The 17,220-nt window shown below is 39.6% G+C and overlaps 1 protein-coding gene across 2 annotated transcripts; it reads left to right on the forward strand.

Annotated features, from left to right (window-relative positions):
* Window positions 1–26: 26 nt before the first annotated feature.
* On the forward strand, window positions 27–17,194 carry FH (fumarate hydratase). 2 transcript variants are annotated; one of them, XM_080378155.1, is made up of 10 exons: window positions 27–269; window positions 5,449–5,583; window positions 6,350–6,460; window positions 8,978–9,154; window positions 10,109–10,291; window positions 11,211–11,376; window positions 13,157–13,360; window positions 14,536–14,663; window positions 16,274–16,427; window positions 16,975–17,194. In XM_080378155.1, the coding sequence occupies exons 1-10, from the start codon at window positions 153–155 to the stop codon at window positions 17,115–17,117; spliced, it is 1,518 nt and encodes a 505-aa protein (XP_080234281.1). In that variant the 5' UTR covers window positions 27–152; the 3' UTR covers window positions 17,118–17,194. The 2 variants fall into 2 exon arrangements, with proteins under 2 accessions (XP_080234281.1, XP_080234282.1); XM_080378156.1 differs by lacking the exon at window positions 27–269 and adding an exon at window positions 3,531–3,893.
* Window positions 17,195–17,220: the final 26 nt, after the last annotated feature.

Consider the following 17,220-nt stretch of genomic DNA (forward strand, 5'->3'; position numbering starts at 1 on the left):
CCTCGGCCCGGCAGGCCCCGCCCCGCAGCAGCGCCGGGCGCAGCCTCTGCGACGGCGGGCGCCTCTGCCACCTCGACGCTGGTCCGGGGCGGTCCCGCCGGCTCTCCCCTCCCCGCGGCCGGCCCACGGCGCTGCTCCCCGCCGCCGTCACCATGCACCGCTCACTCCGCGCCTGCCGCCGCCTGGGCTGCTCCGCCGGCCTCCTCGCGCGCCCGCCGCCCCCGCGCTCCGCCGCCGCCCGCTGGGCCCCGCCGCCGCGCGCCGCCATGGTGAGCACGGGCCGGGGGGGGCGGGGGCGCGGTGACCTCTAACTGCCGCTGGCGGCCCCCGCCGCCGTGACTCCTCCCCCGGCGCCCGCCGGCGCGCGCGACCCTCCGGCGGCCCCCCCCGCCCTTCGCCGCCCGGGAGGGGGGAGCGGGCGCGCGCGCCGCCCGAGGGAACGGCGGCAGGGCCGGTCCCGGCAGCGGGGCTTCAGTCCGGCGGGGAAGATGTTGCCGCCGCGCCCTGCCAGGCTCGCCCCTCTTCCGCCGGGGGGGCCTGCGGGGCCCGTCCGCGCCCGGCGCCGTGCCGGGGCCCGGCTCGCCAGCCCCGAGGCGGGGGTTACCCCGGGGGGCCGGTCCGTGCGGCGCGCAGCCGTTCGGGTGCGCTGCCCGGGACAGGTCCGTGCCGTGAGCCGTCCTGGCCGGTCGGCGGGACGGGCGGTGCGGCAGGGCCCGCGGCGGCGGAGCGGCGGCGTGCAGCGGCTTCTTCCGCAGGGATTTCTGGCCTGTTCTGGGAGCCGTGGAGGTGCAAGTGAGAAAAGGCCGTGTCCTTCCACACACGGGCTGCTCGGGGAAAGCGTCGCGGTGGGGCTGCCTGAAAACGGGCGCTTTCGGCTGAGCCTGCCCGAGACCTCGAGCAGGGATCCCCGGTTACGGGGCAGGTACGGTCAGGCCACTGCCGGGCCGAAAGGCGACTGGGGCTGGTTTACTGCACCTGGTTCAATGTAGACACAAAAGTGTAAATCCGGCTGCGGAACTTCAAATCTCAGTACAGCAGCTGGGGTGGCACGCGGACGCCTGAGGCTCAGGTGCATCTCTGTAAGTTCAGGCCCTAAAGCAAAGGGGTAACTTAGACTGTCAGAAGAATAAGTGGGGTGTTTAGGTTTTTATTAATTCATTGGTTTATTAAATTAGTTAATAAATTTCAACTAGAATGTTAATTTCCAATCTGTGATGTTGATTAAGGTGTAGAAAATGGCATTTAAAAGAGCAAGCTTCCCAATGAGCAAATGAGCTGCATGGTGAATGAAACGTATACCGGTATAAGAAAACTATGTATAAAAAGATATATAAAAAACCCTCAGAGCAGACTAACTCAAACTATTGGCCTGTCACATGGTTCCATTTTTTATTTTTCTGTTTAGATCATGTCCTTCATTTACTCGTTGAAGATCTAGTACTTATGAAAGGCTGCAATCTTACAAGGAACATGTGGTTTGATCTTTGCCGGTTAGAAATATGACCTGTCCTGTAAACATGTATTATTTATTGCTTGGGTTTAAATAACGGCAGTAGTTAGAGCAAAATGTCCCTCAAGTGAATTTGGAACTCAAGCAGCTGTCGAATTCTTACAGGAAAACTTTGTTTTTATTTCCAATAGGACCACCAAAAAATATACCAACTGGTATTTAAATCTGAAAACAAACAAAAAAAACCACCACATTTTTATGTTTGTAGAGATTTTTCGGCAGCAAGAGTTGTTTCGGAGTATTTTGTGTAGACACAACCAAATGTACGTGCTGTCCTGCGGTGTGACTATTCTATTGTCTTAACTTGGCGCTAAATTGCACAAGGATGTTTTAAATGCAGTTGTGGTCGCAATGGTCCTTATTCAGCTGAATGTTTTAAAATACTTGATTTTGGTTTCTAAAGAGTAAATTTCAGAATTTGTGACTATTCCAGAGGAGAAATGACATTTAAAGATGCAAACATTCTTCATCTACTTAAGGAGAGCAGTTGAGCACAAATTCTGTTTTCTGCTGGCCTTGAAAGGTTGGTTTTGACATGCTAGAAATGATGATTCTTTTGCACTGAAATATCCAGGATTGCTGCATCTATAAATCAGAATGTAATTTTCCACAGGAAGCATTACTGCTGCAGCTCTGCCATCTGAGTATCTCCAGTGCAATCTATGGTGCAATCATTTCTAGCTGATTAGTTCCCTGCGACAAGGCAAAAGTGCAGTAATATTTGCTTAACTGTGTAAGCTTTGCTGTATGGCAACTTGGGATTTTGGAGGGCAGAGCACACCTTGTCGGGGCTCTTAAAAAAAAATAATAAATAAATGCTTGTTTTGTAAAGGTGAGGAAGAGTAGTTCTGAGCTGAGACTTGCTGTAGCTTTGACAGAAATTAAGTAGTCGTAGGAGTTTGCCTTGGCTTGTGGCAGGGTTGCTGGGTCTCCTGGCTTCCCCTGCGGCGCAGTGGTGGGGGAAGAGAGGGCTCTCACCAGTGTGCTGCCATTGCACCATTTTACAGCAGGTTCCCTAGGTCAGGGAGTGACTACGGAAACTGCTTCAGGTACAGGAACTGGGACCTTCAGCTCATAAAGCCAGTCAAGAGGGTGAATTCTAAGGAGTGAGGGAAGCAGGTTTTTAACATAAAATTTCAGACAGTGATTTCTGCAGGCTGCTATGTTAGTCTGAAGGTAATGCTGAAGTTTAGTTACTTTAGTGTGTATGAAAAATACCACTTTTCTATTTTACCTAATGTCACCTGTTACTTTATTAATCAGCAAATGACATTCAGCTTAAAGTACCTTACCCTGTTAACTTCCTTGGAGTTTGTGAATGTGTATAACATAGAACTGGCTAGGGAAGTAATTTTTTTTAATAACAGGATTTCGTTGTTAAAAGGTACTTGTACGAGGAGGTTATAAGAACATAGGAATGGCTGATCCTTTTTATCTTTGTTTCATCATTGTTGACGGAATTACATAAGTTTGAGGAATCAATGGTGCAGCTGCTAGCTTTTTTGTCTAAAAGGTTACAGGTAGTTTAACTATTATATCTTGTTTGAGTATGGATACTTTCGGTGATTGAACCACTGATGACATCAAGAGCAGGGCTTGGAGCCAAATTGGTTCTGCTTATTCAGCTCTAGGGAAAGCCTGACATTGTCTGCTTACACAAGGTGTGCAAATATCAAAAGTAGGGATTTTGGAGACCGTGTGTTAGTGGTCCCTGCTGTTGGAATATTTGTTTATGCATGTGTACAGTAAGACCCACAAGCATCCCTATTAAAAATTTTTGGTAGTGAGATACTAAAGAAGTATCGACTGTGTTCTGTTTCTTGTTAGCATGTAAATGAATGCTAAGTGACTAAAATAGGATAAAGAGGATTAAAGAACATGGGAATGGCATACTGGTCCACACTAAGCTTTGTATTCTTCTGGGGTCAGCATCTGGGAGAGCATGAGCTGAAACACAAGGTGTGGGGAACAAGACAGCAATTCTAGAGCTAACCTTTACTGTTTGTGGGCTTGGTCGCAGTTTCTTTTGGGTCACGTGCACCACCTGCCCTGCAAGAGTGCTCCAAGCAAGTGTCTGGTGCCTCTGGTATGTGACTGTTGGAGTACCTGATGGCAGATCATCTCCATCTGGTTGGAACGCTGCTTAGGACAGTAAAAAGGCTGATACACCCCCCTGCATCGCTACTGCCTGCAGCTTGCTGTGCGTGGTGATGCGGGCCTGGGTAGGCTGCTGCAAAGTCAGTGCTGCTGGACAGGGTGCTCTGACCAATACCCAGATGTGCTTCTGTCCAAGAAGACTGAGACCCACCAAGCAAGGAGCAAGTAAAACAGACCAAGAAAAGAGGGGTACAGACTGACTTCAGAAGTGGACACCTAGGGAACAGTAAGAACTGTGCAAATGTATACAATGCTTTCCTCGTGTTCTGACCCAGAGTCTTCACTTTCATATCAGGGCATTTCCTGAGTCTGGGGTTTGTCTGTATAATGAGCCAATTTATATCTTCCTTCTGAGTATTTATCTTCCCTGAACTTGTGCGGAGTTCTTGCATCCATAGCCTCAGCTGGCAAGGAGTTTAGTCTGTCTGCTACTTGTGTGAAGAGCTGCTTCCCTTTCCTTGCTTTGAACCTGGTTGTTACTAGCCTAATGTTACGGCTCCCGTTTCTTGTATTGGAAGAGACAGTGAGCAGCTAATGCCCATCACCATTCTACCAATGCTTTTATTGACCTCAGTTTTCCTTCAATCCTCAAGATGTCTCTTTTCTGAACAGAAAAGTCAGTTGTTTTAAGAAAGTTCTGTTCCCTGCCTTTCATCAACTTTATTGCCTTTCTTTGAACTATTTCTGCTTTTTGGAGATGGAAGAACCAAATCTGCACAAAGACTTCAGAGTATAAATGAGTGATGGTGGCACAACAATGTTTCTTTCTGTATCCTCTGCTTTTTCTCATAGTTCTTAACATCTGATTTTCTTCTTTCTCTGCACTGCAACTGTGACTTGATGCTGTGATAGAGCTTTCCCAAGGACTCACCCTTGAGGGTCATGGTTAGGTTGGAGCCTGGCATTATATATGTATATACCTTACCTATGGAGTTGGGATTGGTTTATCTATGATTAAGATTTAAAAAAATACTTATTTCCCTTCCTGAACACTTTGCAAGAAGGTAGTCTGTTCTCGGGAAGGATGGACACCTTCCTCACAGAAATGTGGGACTTTACTGACCAAGGCCTGGGGAGAGGAAGAGTAAACTGCTCTTTCCTGTCCAGCCTGGTAATCTTTGTAGAGCTGCATCTGAATGCGATCACATCATCACAAATGAATTAATTGTTTCAACAAAAAGTAAAAAATTACTTTTTAGTTGGTGTATGTCAGTGAAAATTAATTTACCTCTTGCTGTGTTAGATAATAATTCATGTATATACCAATGCAGGTTATACCTGATACAGAGATATTGCCTTACATAAATATTGCACAAAAAATACCTAGATGCAGTTTCTGTGTTGCACATCTAGGGCAACTGCGTTACTGGATTGTTAGGCTTAAGAAGGTGATTGTCAGTAACTTGTTACTGAATTAGTCAGTTCCTCCCTTTCAGTATTTTTCTTAAGTCTAATGGGCAGTGTGGATTTCAAATAGGGATTGTTACATGTATGTTGACGGGTGGATGCTACCCGAAGTCTTAAGTCTTGCAGTGCTGCCTGTCAGCAGTGGGTCTGCTAGGTTACACAATGTTAGTAGTTGTGACTTTTACTGAGACAGGTGCTCAAACTCGAAAAATGTCTTAACTTTGAAGATACAATTAGAAAAATACCTATGACTAGCTAAGTGTCTTTGTTTTGTGTTTTTCACCCTCGAACACTTTTTCTTACCTGTACCTGCTTTCAAAAAGGGTGTGCTGTTTGCCAGTGTTTGAAATGTTTTTGTTTTTCCTTTGCCACAGTCCACTCAAGAGGCTTTTAGGATAGAATATGATACCTTTGGTGAACTGAAGGTCCCAAGTGACAAATACTATGGTGCCCAGACTGTAAGATCTACAATGAACTTCAAGATTGGAGGTGTTTCAGAAAGGATGCCAGTAAGTAATTCAAATCTATGCTGATTTCTTTTCTTTAACTACATTTGGGTTGTGATAGTGAATACCTTCTTCTTAGACTTTTGCTGGGAATATGAGCAACTTTGAATTTTAATTAAAACTAGAAATTCCATGGCAAGATAACTGTTCTGTGGTAGAAATATTTTTTGTTGCATTTAAATAAATTGAATGTTGCTTTTGAATAATTATGCTATTGCGTTGCTTAATTTTTTTGATAACCAGGATTAACAGAAATCTTTTCTCTCATTTTTCTGAAAACAAACTGAATGGAATGATTTGTTTGCTGTAGTGTTATATAGCTTGTTACTGAAGATGTTTAGTGTAGCATGAGTTGATATGAAGTTACTTTTTCATGTGTAATTTTTCCACAGAGCATTAGTGTGCATGTGCTTTGTCATATACTGGACTTCCATGTGTTGAAACATCATGTCAGTTTGCCCTTGAAAAGGTTATTTTAGAAATGAAATCAGTTCTCCTTTTCTGTTCATTTTAATGCATGTAATCTTTTTTGATATGCAAAGCATACCTGGAGTTAAGCTGTGTACTGGTATCTGGACTGCTTGGATAAATGTTACTGTTAATAGAAGCATAGGTCATGTGACCTGATGGCTCTTTGGTTTGGTTGATGGACTGCTGCTGGATTTAAGTCCAGAAGGAATTTGGTTTAGAGCTAGACCTTCACTATAAGTTCCTGAAATGTCCTTTGGGGGAAAAAAACCCCATGTTTAAACTTACTCTTGTGTCTCAGGTTCAAGTTATAAGGGCTTTTGGCATCCTGAAGAGAGCTGCTGCTGAAGTAAATCAAGATTATGGTCTTGACCCAAAGATTGCTAATGCTATTATAAAGGCGGCAAATGAGGTAGGAACAAACTGTTCACAATACTAGATCTGTCATTGTATTTTTCTTAAGCTTTTCACGGAAGATTTGAAGGCTAGGGGAAGACCTCTTGGATTTCTCAAACTGTTAGAGGAAGGCATTTAGTGTTAGTAAATTTTGTGTTTCACGTTGAGGTATCATTTACTTAATGTTTTACTATTTTAATTCTGACATTTATAGAAATGGAAATGACTGTTTAAATGCGTTTTGATACTTACGGTATAAAGATAATTTCCCCCATCTATTACGACTGCTCATTACTTGCACAGTGTTGACTCTTATCAGATGAACAGTATAAAAAAAAAAAAACAGGAGAGCAATAGAATCTAGTTTCATTCCACTAACATGGTCTGACATGCCAAGGAAAGCTTTTTTGTTTTTGTTAAGCAATTGGATCTTAGAAATGTGAAAACCACCTGCAGTCTCAATAGTGTCTCTGTTACTAGTCTATTCCTTCTTCAGACTTAAGTTTATTAATAAATCTGTGCTTTTTAAGTATCACTTTTATAGCTAAAGAGGACATGATGTGACAAACAGAGGCATCTTCTCTTTCTCAGGATATAAGTGCCACCCAAGTGCAGAGTTGTGGAGGTATGGTAATACCAGGTGTGTTGCTTTCTGTAAAGCAACAGATATATTTATTTAGAAGCATTGTTTTACAGAGCTCGCTTGTTTGACTAGCTTAAAAATATTTAAGTACTTGTAGAAGCCTTATCCGCTTTCTATCAGCTGTAGCACCGTAAGTCCCAAGACTCAAGAGCTTTGGAGAGCTCCAGAATAGTCCAGGCTGTTTTTGTGGTTTCTAGGGTTCTTCTAGTTAAAGGTAGATCAGAAGTTTTGGTAGCTAAAGGCTACTTACAGATTCATGAGTTCTGAAAGTTGTTTGGGGCTGCTTTGTTGTGTTTTAAAAACACTCCTGCAGTGATACCCTTTCCCTTACCTCCAAAATAATAGAACTGAAAAAGAAAGAGATACAGTGATAAATCAAGTTACTCTTGGAGATGGGAACTTTGCCCCTGTATAAGATGGGAAATGCAGATCCTTTCCTGAAAAGCATGATTCCAGGAGGATTAATGTGTCCTGATAATCTGGAGATAGTTATCTAGCCTTAGAGTTCTGACAACAGGTCCATTGCTTTGCATTTTCAACTTTTCTGAAGCTACTATGTACAGGGGTGATAATTCTCAGCACAGATGTTGATACTATCACAAACACACATTTAGAAAAATCTCTAAATGCTTATCAGGTTCAACAGCCTCCAAAAAATGTAGATTGAACAGGAGAGTGTTTGTACCTGTTCCGTTTTGATTTGAGATGGTAGTTGTTACAGCCTACCTACTGAAGATGTAGCCATCTTTGGCCGATCAGGACCTTGTTCCCATGGGTAATCAGCAAGTCAATACATAGGAATCTTTTTACGTCCATGTGGTTCTCTCACTTGTTTATATGTGCAACATTTTCAGTTACAGTTGAGGTACAGTAAAGACAGTCATGTTTTAGGTACCTCTCAATTTACAGCCATGTAGGTCCAGGACAGTACTAGGGAAAGCGTGCCTTACAGGAAGAAGGTGTTTGATACCAGCATCCATCTGCTGGCTCATTTTATTGATGCAAAATCTAATGTCTGTAGGTGTAAGAGGTCTGGAACTTCCCTGTATGAAATTTATTTCTGAAGAAATTTCAGAGTCCAGTTATACAAATAATTACTGTGTGTGCATGACAGATGATCTTTGGCAAAAGCACATCTTCTAGGGGACTACTTCCCATAAGGAATGGATTTCTGAATGCCTCTAATTCAAATGGTTGTGTAGCTGTGATCAGTGTTCATGATGAAACTGCGCAGCTGTTGAGCTTGATTTCCTAGGAGAAAGCAGTGCACCTATGATGATGAGAAATTTGTAAACAGGTAAGGACCATCTGAAAACTGATTTCTGACACGCAGAGGATGGTCTTAAGGAGGCACAACACTGAATCAGTACCCTGAAGCACGTTACATGCTCTGATTGAGAAACTACTTAAGTAATTTCCCTTGCCTGAGAGGCCGAACTAACCTGAGCAAATAACTCTGGAATGGAGAACCAGCATGTACTACTTCTAGTTCCAGGAGGATTAGAATCCAGATTTCTTTAAAGATTGGGAAGGGGACGATGTTTTTGGACTTAAAAAAATTATCTGCATTGTTTGGGAAAAAGAAGTTGTAAGCTAAACGAACTTTTAAAAAGCTTTTCTTTCTGTGACTGTAGAACATGAAATCAAATTATCTGTTTCTCTGTTTCAGCACTCAGCATCTTCAGAAAGCATGGCACAAGTTTTTTGCTCCTTTAGTATCTGGTATTACATCACACTTAATTATTCTGGTATCAATTCACAATTGCTACATGTAGATTTACAAATATAATGGAGAACATTATTTCAATTATAGCTAGAAAATTCCCAGGTTTATGCTTTTTAACTTTTTTTGTTCCAGTAGAACAACTTTTCTCTCTTTTTCCATTATAGGTAGCTGAAGGAAAATTAAATGATCACTTTCCATTGGTGGTGTGGCAGACTGGGTCTGGAACTCAAACCAATATGAATGTCAATGAAGTCATCAGCAACAGAGCCATTGAGATAATGGGGGGTAAACTGGGGAGCAAAACCCCGGTACATCCAAATGATCATGTTAACAAAAGCCAGGTCCTTATACTTGTATTATACTTCTTTTAATGTCAAAAGCTTTTTTTTAATTGTCAATTTTGAATTCTCTTGTTATTTAGATTTTTAAAAAAGAAGTTTTGTGTACAGCTTTGTCAACAGTTTTCCAAGTTTTTCAGTTTAAATGAACTTTAAAATGTTTGTCAGTGACAGTATGACGTTTTAGATTAAAAACTTTGAACTCACTCATGACAGATAAATTCACACATAATGTAGTGGCCAGAGGTGCCTTGTGACAACCACTTCTAGTCTTGAAAGAAGTTAAATATGGATCCAGTTTCTCAAAGTTGGGTACTTGTGACTGTTAATCTCCATAATAGTTGTATAAAGCACATAGAAAGAATGATAAAAATGGCTGAAGTCCTGTAATTAGTAAATGAAATACCTTTTTTTTTTTTTTCCTTCTTCTTCCCAGGGACCATGGTAGACATTTTTAGTGTATTCCACTCTTGATACTTCAGATTAGCTGAAGTTTTAAGCTACTGACTTGCTTATATCACTTCCTGGTCTTTTGTGCCTACTCAATATCCTGTGAGCCATGAGTTTAACATTATCAAAGCAACATGTAATAGATGTTCTAGTCACCTACAATTCCTTTAAAACCATTCATCCATTTGTTCCTCTTCTCTCATAACTACTACAGTGACTCTTTTTCTATTTTTTTTTTTTGTCCCAATGTTGTTTTGAACAATCTACTCAATTTAGCTTTCTGTGGGCATAATCATTAAAAGTTGATTCTATCAATAAGGTGCTGGACTGGAATTTGAAAGATTTGGTTATTTCTGCAGATTGACTTGTGGAACACTCCTAAATTGCTTACTCTTAGTTTAGTTTCTTCTTGTTTGTAAAGTAAAGAGAATAAACCTGTACACATACATCTTACAACAATAATGGTGAGAAAAGCTTGTAAATAAATTTCTTGAATTTCCTTCACAGAGTTCAAATGACACTTTCCCAACAGCAATGCATATTGCTGCTGCCCAGGAGGTTAATGAGGTATTGTTACCTGGACTAAAGAAGCTACAGAATGCTCTTGAAGGAAAATCCAAAGAGTTTTCCCAAATCATAAAAATAGGACGCACTCATACACAAGATGCTGTTCCACTTACACTTGGACAGGTAAAAACCCCAAATTATGCATTTGTTTGGAAAATTCTTGTAAATGCATAGGAGGAAACCCAGATAAATTTGAGGACACCTACATTAAGTTGATCGTTTAAGAGAAATTATAGGAAATTAGCTAATTCTCAGTCTGAGTATTTTCATCTTTATTGGAGTTCATTGGATGCTGTACTCTAATAACTGCATCACAGATTTTCTTGATTTTTTTTCATATGTGTTATACTTCTAACAGTAGTAAGATACAAATAATTTTTAAATTTTGTTCCATTACCAAATAACACAACATGGTATTTCTGTTACACTGACATTGCAAGGAAGAAGATAGTTTGTAATCTGTAAACTTATATGAACAAGGTTTTGCCAACACATAAACCTACTATTTGGAATGAAAATATTTGATACATGACTTATTTTTTTATATATATATGTATTACAAAGATAGCAAATCTTTGTTATCATAAACTGAATTGATAAAAATCCATGTAAGGTTTGTGGATTTTTTCCAAGAATGTATGGGTGGGGTTTTTTAGTGACTAGAAGTAAGGTAACAAAGCCCAAGATCCATTTCTCTGTTTGTACCTTGAGAACATTAGTTTAGTCCGAGAGGTGATTTACCATGGATTCAGATCTTACTTAAGTACACAACTGAGATAAAAGGCAAGAGAAGGATGGGTTGTGTATACGTTTTTATGTATGCAGATTGGTTTTATGTGTAATTGTTTCTGGTGTGAGAGCAGTCTTCTAATATATGTAAACTTTCCCTCTTAATGAGAACATGCTATGTTTTAGCATCTGGGTAAAGTTCAATGCCTTCATGATTTTAAAGAAATTAGTCTAATCTTGTTAAAAATGTAAATAATTCTGGATGTTTATTCTTGATCATTGTTGTTGCTTCCCCCTCTCCTTTCTTTCAAAGGAATTTAGTGGCTATGTGCAACAAATTAAATATGGCGTGGCTAGGATTGAGTCAACCATGCCAAGAGTGTATCAGCTGGCAGCTGGTGGGACTGCAGTTGGTACGGGATTGAACACAAGAATTGGCTTTGCTGAGAAAGTTGCTGCTAAAGTGGCAGAACTGACAGGTGAGGAATGATATTTCAGAGTTATCAATAAAGCAGTATATGTAACATACAGTCAAATTAAAACTAAATCTTTCAGTTTCCATACTTGTCATAAGCTCAGATTGTATTTATATTTTAACATGAAATTTTCTGTTAATGCTGTATGTTACATGCCTTATACTTTTAATGTAATGTATTTTTATAATTATACTCAGTGCATTGAAAGTGACTGCAATTACCATGTTTTTCTGAGCAAGGCTTATTGGAGACGGATACAGTTTCAGGCTTCTGTTATTAGCTCAGCTGTAATGCTTCTGTCTTGATCTTTGCTCCTCTGGCTCTTAATCACTAACCTGGCACAAAAGAAGGAAAAACAACCCCCCCAAAGTGTTTTTTCATGTGAAGGAGTAAAAGTTAGCTGCCTGATTTTTTTGGTGCTGTCATTATAGATCCTAAAGCTTAATTTACAGAGCCATTGAGTTTTTGGATCTGTAAACCAGATCTTCTGTGTCACAGTGTCAGGTTTTAAAATACCCTCAAATAAATGTGTACATCTGTCAAATTTGTTGTAAAATCTGAAACTGCTTATCAACAGTATTTTTGTTTTATTGCATCTGTTATTCACTGCCTTGTAGAGGGTCAAGACTTTCTTGTACCCAGAGAGGGAAGAAGTAACTTGTCATAAACAACTGCTGAGAAGCAGTACAGGGCTTGTTTCGGTGCTTGAAGAAGCCATCGGTGGTGTCAGGGAGCTCTCCCATCTTAATGCTTGTTAGGTGTACTATATGGACAGGTTGTACAAATTTAAAACAAGTAGGGCAGGCTCTTGAAGTTCCACATGTTCTTATAGGGGAAGTTTGGAATGAACTCTGCATCTGAGAAAGCAGCTATGCAATTCAGAAGCCCATGCAAACTGGGTAGGATTTGGTATTTGGTGGGAACTGGAAAACACAAGGAATAATGGTGGTTATGCTGCTCTTTGAACTGGTAATGTAAACTCAGACCAGTAGTTTTGCAGGGCAGAAGTTCAGCTCACATTTGGTCCTTAGTGATGTCCTTTACCACTAATAACATACTGCTGAGAGTTTTCTTTTAGGGCAAAGCTCTGAAGAAAAGTTTTTTCGTTACGGAACCTAGCCTTAAATCTCAGGCATTTAATTAATGTAAACAGAGCTGTTACTTCCATTGCTCCTGTGCCCTTGGTGTTGGCAGCAGTTTCAAGCATCCTCCTAACTCTGAATCAGCTTTCAGATGTTCTGTCTGGTTTGCTGTTCTCTTCCAGTGCTGATAACAATGTGGCTGCATCTTTTCTTCTTTAATTAGCTAATTCTGTTGTGATTACTTTTTATTTCTCCTAATGTCTGCACTGTACTGCAAAACCCTCTATTTTCATAACTGAAAGAAGGCATCACAGCAATTGATAATCTAAGGAATCTAACAATTTAATGGAAGAAATACTAAGTTTGGGCTAAGCTGTAGGAGTTCATTGACATTCACAAAATATTGTGGTGCAAAAGCAGTAATTAGTATGCAACACAGTATGAAAGCTTGAAATGTGTATCTTTGTTACGGGTAAATGCTCAAATTTCATGTTTCTTCTGTGTTTTAGTGACTTCTATTGTATCTTGAATTTAATCTGTTTAAGAAATACATTTGTGAGAAAAGGTCTAGAGAAGAGAGGGGATCTTCATATTACTAGGTGTTGGGGTTTTTTTATTGAGCTAATTATGTGTTTGATTGTCTGTTTTATGTCTGCAAGGAAGTGCCTCACTGGTCTAATATTTCACCCACCTCCCTGTAGGTTTGCCTTTTGTCACTGCTCCAAATAAGTTTGAAGCTCTTGCTGCTCATGATGCTCTAGTTGAACTCAGTGGAGCTATGAACACAGTGGCATGTAGCCTGATGAAAATAGCTAATGATATTCGTTTCCTGGGTTCTGGGCCACGGTCTGGACTAGGAGAACTCATTCTGCCTGAAAATGAACCAGGAAGCAGCATCATGCCAGGTACAGAGAAAACATACAGCAAGAAATTGCCTGTTTCTTTTGTTTCAGACCACTAATTCTTAACAGATACTTGCCAAACACCACCACAAATGTCAGTAAGTCCATGATTCAACACTTCTGTCAGTTTTTATGTTCTGCCACTTTTTGCCAAACTTGGTGGCCATAAAAATACTTTCTTGTACAGCTGTGTTGGCAAGTATGTGGGGGAGAGTAGAATCTGTAAATGTATGACTTACTAATAAAGAAGTATACTTCTCAAAACTTTCTTTTAGAATTGCAAGACCTCTAAAATTTTTAGGTAAAGGCTTTTCTGAAACAAGCTGTAAATGATCTAATCTATGAAATTGTAGCAATATCATGATGTAAATTGACTTCTGTCTTTACTTCCTAGCATGGTTACTGTTACGTACTCACATTTTCCCTTCTGCAATGATCCTATTGCTATTGTATGGGAGGATATGAAAGGAAGGAATAATATTAGTAATATTCCTTGCCTCTGTCCTAAAAATGTATGTATATATTAATGGTGTACATCCAAAAATATTCTAGGCATGTTCTTCCTGTATGATAAATTGTAAAAGAAACAGGCCATGAGCATATGGCTTTAAAAAAAGCAGATAATTAATGTTAATAGGATTATTGCTAGGAATGAAATTAACCATGAAACTTCCTTTCTAATACCTTTTTTTCCCTAGCAAAGTAAGCATAGTGTACTAATTTTATTACAAGTAAATCTTAACAAATTTGGTCAACTTTTAAAAAGTACTACTAGATTTGGTAACGATTTACCAGAAATGCCTACTTGCATGAGTAAAGACAGGTTATAATCTCCTGACTGTTAAAAACAGTGGTAATTAACAGCTGTTTGGCTCACGCACATTTGATCCAGCTCTCAAAGGCTTGGTAGATTGCTGAAGCAGCCATAGCTGTTTTAAAAATCATAGCTGAATTACTGGACTAGTACAGTCAATATCGTTTATGAAAATTATTTTTTTTGTGTTGCACAGATGCAGGTAAGACATGTTACCTCCTACAAAACATCTTCTGTTGGATATAATTTGGTAGATGAAATTAGTGATTTTTGGTTGGTGTGTTTTGCATTTGGGGCGGTGTGGGTTTTTTTTTTCCTTCCTCTTCCTTCTTCGGTAACCTTTTTCCCTTCCTTCTGCAACCAGGGAAAGTGAACCCTACCCAGTGTGAAGCTGTAACCATGGTGGCAGCCCAAGTTATGGGAAACCATGTTGCGGTTACTGTAGGAGGTAGCAATGGACATTTTGAACTGAATGTGTTTAAACCCATGATGGTAAGTTCATAAAGTTTTGAATATTTAGGACTTTTTAGATTGTTGTTTGTACAATCGGTTAACTCAATGGAAGAATACTCAGTGAATATTTGCTCAATACAAGCACTAGAGAAGCTAATAAATTGTAAGAACTAATGTTATTCTTTTGTATGTTAAATGCTTGTTATTTTGACAGGGAAATGGCAATCTTTTTTACGTGAAACTATCTTATGTAGAAAAGCTTTTATCTTAACAGTGTATGCTTATCATCAGTCTAAGGAAGCAGGGAGAGAGGAACAACTGAGGCAAAATATTGTCAATGTCAAAGCAAATTTGGCATTTTAGCTAAAAATAAGATTTTTTTTTTTTTTTCTTTAGCAGCTATCTGTTACTAATTTCTGTTACTGCTGAATACCAAAGGATTACATGCTTTTGGCAAGTGAGTCATGCAAAATTGCAAATGATTAGTCATAGACTTCAGTTTTTAAAATTTTAGCTCCCTTTGACAGTGTGAGCAGGATACACCAAGATAGATAGAGCTGCTTCTGTCTATTTAATCAAAAAAGTCAAATGGAGTGTTAAAAATCACCTTGTACTGAAATTTGGATGTTTGACACCAAGTTGTAATTCTCATTTTCTTCTTTGGGCTGTCTACTTTTATTTTTCCCCATAAAACCAAGAAGGAAAAAAAGAGGAAAAGAATATTAACAACAGCATCAAATCAGAAGATGGAGAACTGTGTGTAAGATGTTGAAGGAATAGCATAGAGGTTAGGGCAGGAATGATAGTTTAAAAAGAATTGAGGTGACTTGCAGAAAAGATCCTAATACTAATAGAAATTAAAGGAGTTTTTGAGTTTTTGTTGTCTTGTTAGAAATAAGAAGCACAAAGGAAGCAGCATGTAATACGCTGTTTTTCTGCACAGCCTATACTGACTGATACTGCTTTTTATTATGCTAGTTAGAAATGACTGAAAGAACACTGAAATTTTACAACAAAATCTGTGTTTGTCTCTTCCTTACTGTGTCTGCTTTGGTAATGTATTTTTCCTGTGGATTTGAACATATTTCTTCTAAGAAGAAAAAGTTTTGAAGAGGGGAAAACCCCCAGTAATCCTATTGAACAGCCAGGAGATGTACCTAGCAGAAGATAAATTTGATAGAAACAGACACCTCTCCAAATAAGAGAGTGGCATGTTATGGATTGTCGAAGTACATGACTAATGCCAGACATTATTGTATTTTATATTTTTAGATGTCTTCTCTTGATTGGTACCTGAGGGGGAAAATGACAATGAATCAGATGCCTCCATGTATTTTTTACTTGGTTATTTGTGAATTATTACAACAAAATTATTATGCATACTTTGGTTGTCTTTATGCAAGAGTTCTGCTGTTGAATGCTTCTCACAAATTCCATTAAATAGGAGTGGCTGAGCTTACCTTGCAAAAGGAGGAGGGTGTACTATTTACTGTACTCCTTTTCTGCAAATTTTCTGTAATTTCTGCAAATACACTGTTAAAGAAGTGGATATTGCAGGGGGTGCACTGGTTATGAACAACAGCGCCAGACTGTGCAGCTATTAATATCTGAATGTAGTAGTTGGTATTTCTTTTCTTTTTTTTTGTTAGATTAAAAACGTTTTAAACTCTGCAAGACTTCTTGGAGATGCTTGTGTTTCTTTCACTGACAACTGTGTGGTTGGAATCCAAGCCAATACGGACAGGATTAACAAACTAATGAGTGAATCTCTGATGTTGGTAACAGCACTGAACCCGCATATAGGTAGGTTTAAGGCTCAGAAATTTCTCAAAACAGTATACTGAAATATTTTGTGCTAATGTTGTTTTGCATACATTATTCATGTTGTCACAATGTTTAGGAAACCAAGTCATGGCTCAGGCCAAAAGTTAATTTACTTAACATAAACAACTGCCTTTGCTGTTGAAAAAGATGTGTCCTCCTTGCCATGGCCATACCAGTGCATTATAAAAGTAATGCTGACTGGAGTAGAAAAACGGAGATCGGGAGAATTTGTGTACCTGTCATCCTGATTTGACTGCCAATAATAATGAAAAGTGAAAGACTGTAACATGAGATTCTATTTTTAAAGGAGAAGGTCATATAAAACTTTGATCTGAATCCATGAAGACCAGAATAACATAATTGGGAGTTGGTGTAAATACTTTGTGCACATTTACTGCAAACTGAGTTAAGTGGTTACAGCAGTATCTAGGAAATTACTTCTCCAAAGGCGAAGTGATTTTTTCGTTACCTCTGAGAAACCGTCTGAAACTGCAAATGGCTCTCTTGTTTGCTTATTTTGTTACAGGGTACGATAAAGCAGCCAAGATTGCCAAAACGGCGCACAAAGAAGGGACGACGTTAAAAGAAGCTGCTTTGAAGCTCGGATTCCTTACATCAGACCAGTTTGATCAGTGGGTGAAGCCCAAAGATATGTTGGGTCCTCAGTAACTTCGGTAAAAAAAATAAAAGCATTCTTAACATAAAAAATAAATAAAATAAAACAAATAGCTTATGCTTTTGTTTCACAGGTTTTCATGGTATTGCTTTTTTA

Source organism: Falco punctatus (genome assembly GCF_963210335.1).
Source record: "Falco punctatus genome assembly, chromosome: 3".
NCBI classification, from domain to species: Eukaryota; Metazoa; Chordata; class Aves; order Falconiformes; family Falconidae; genus Falco; species Falco punctatus.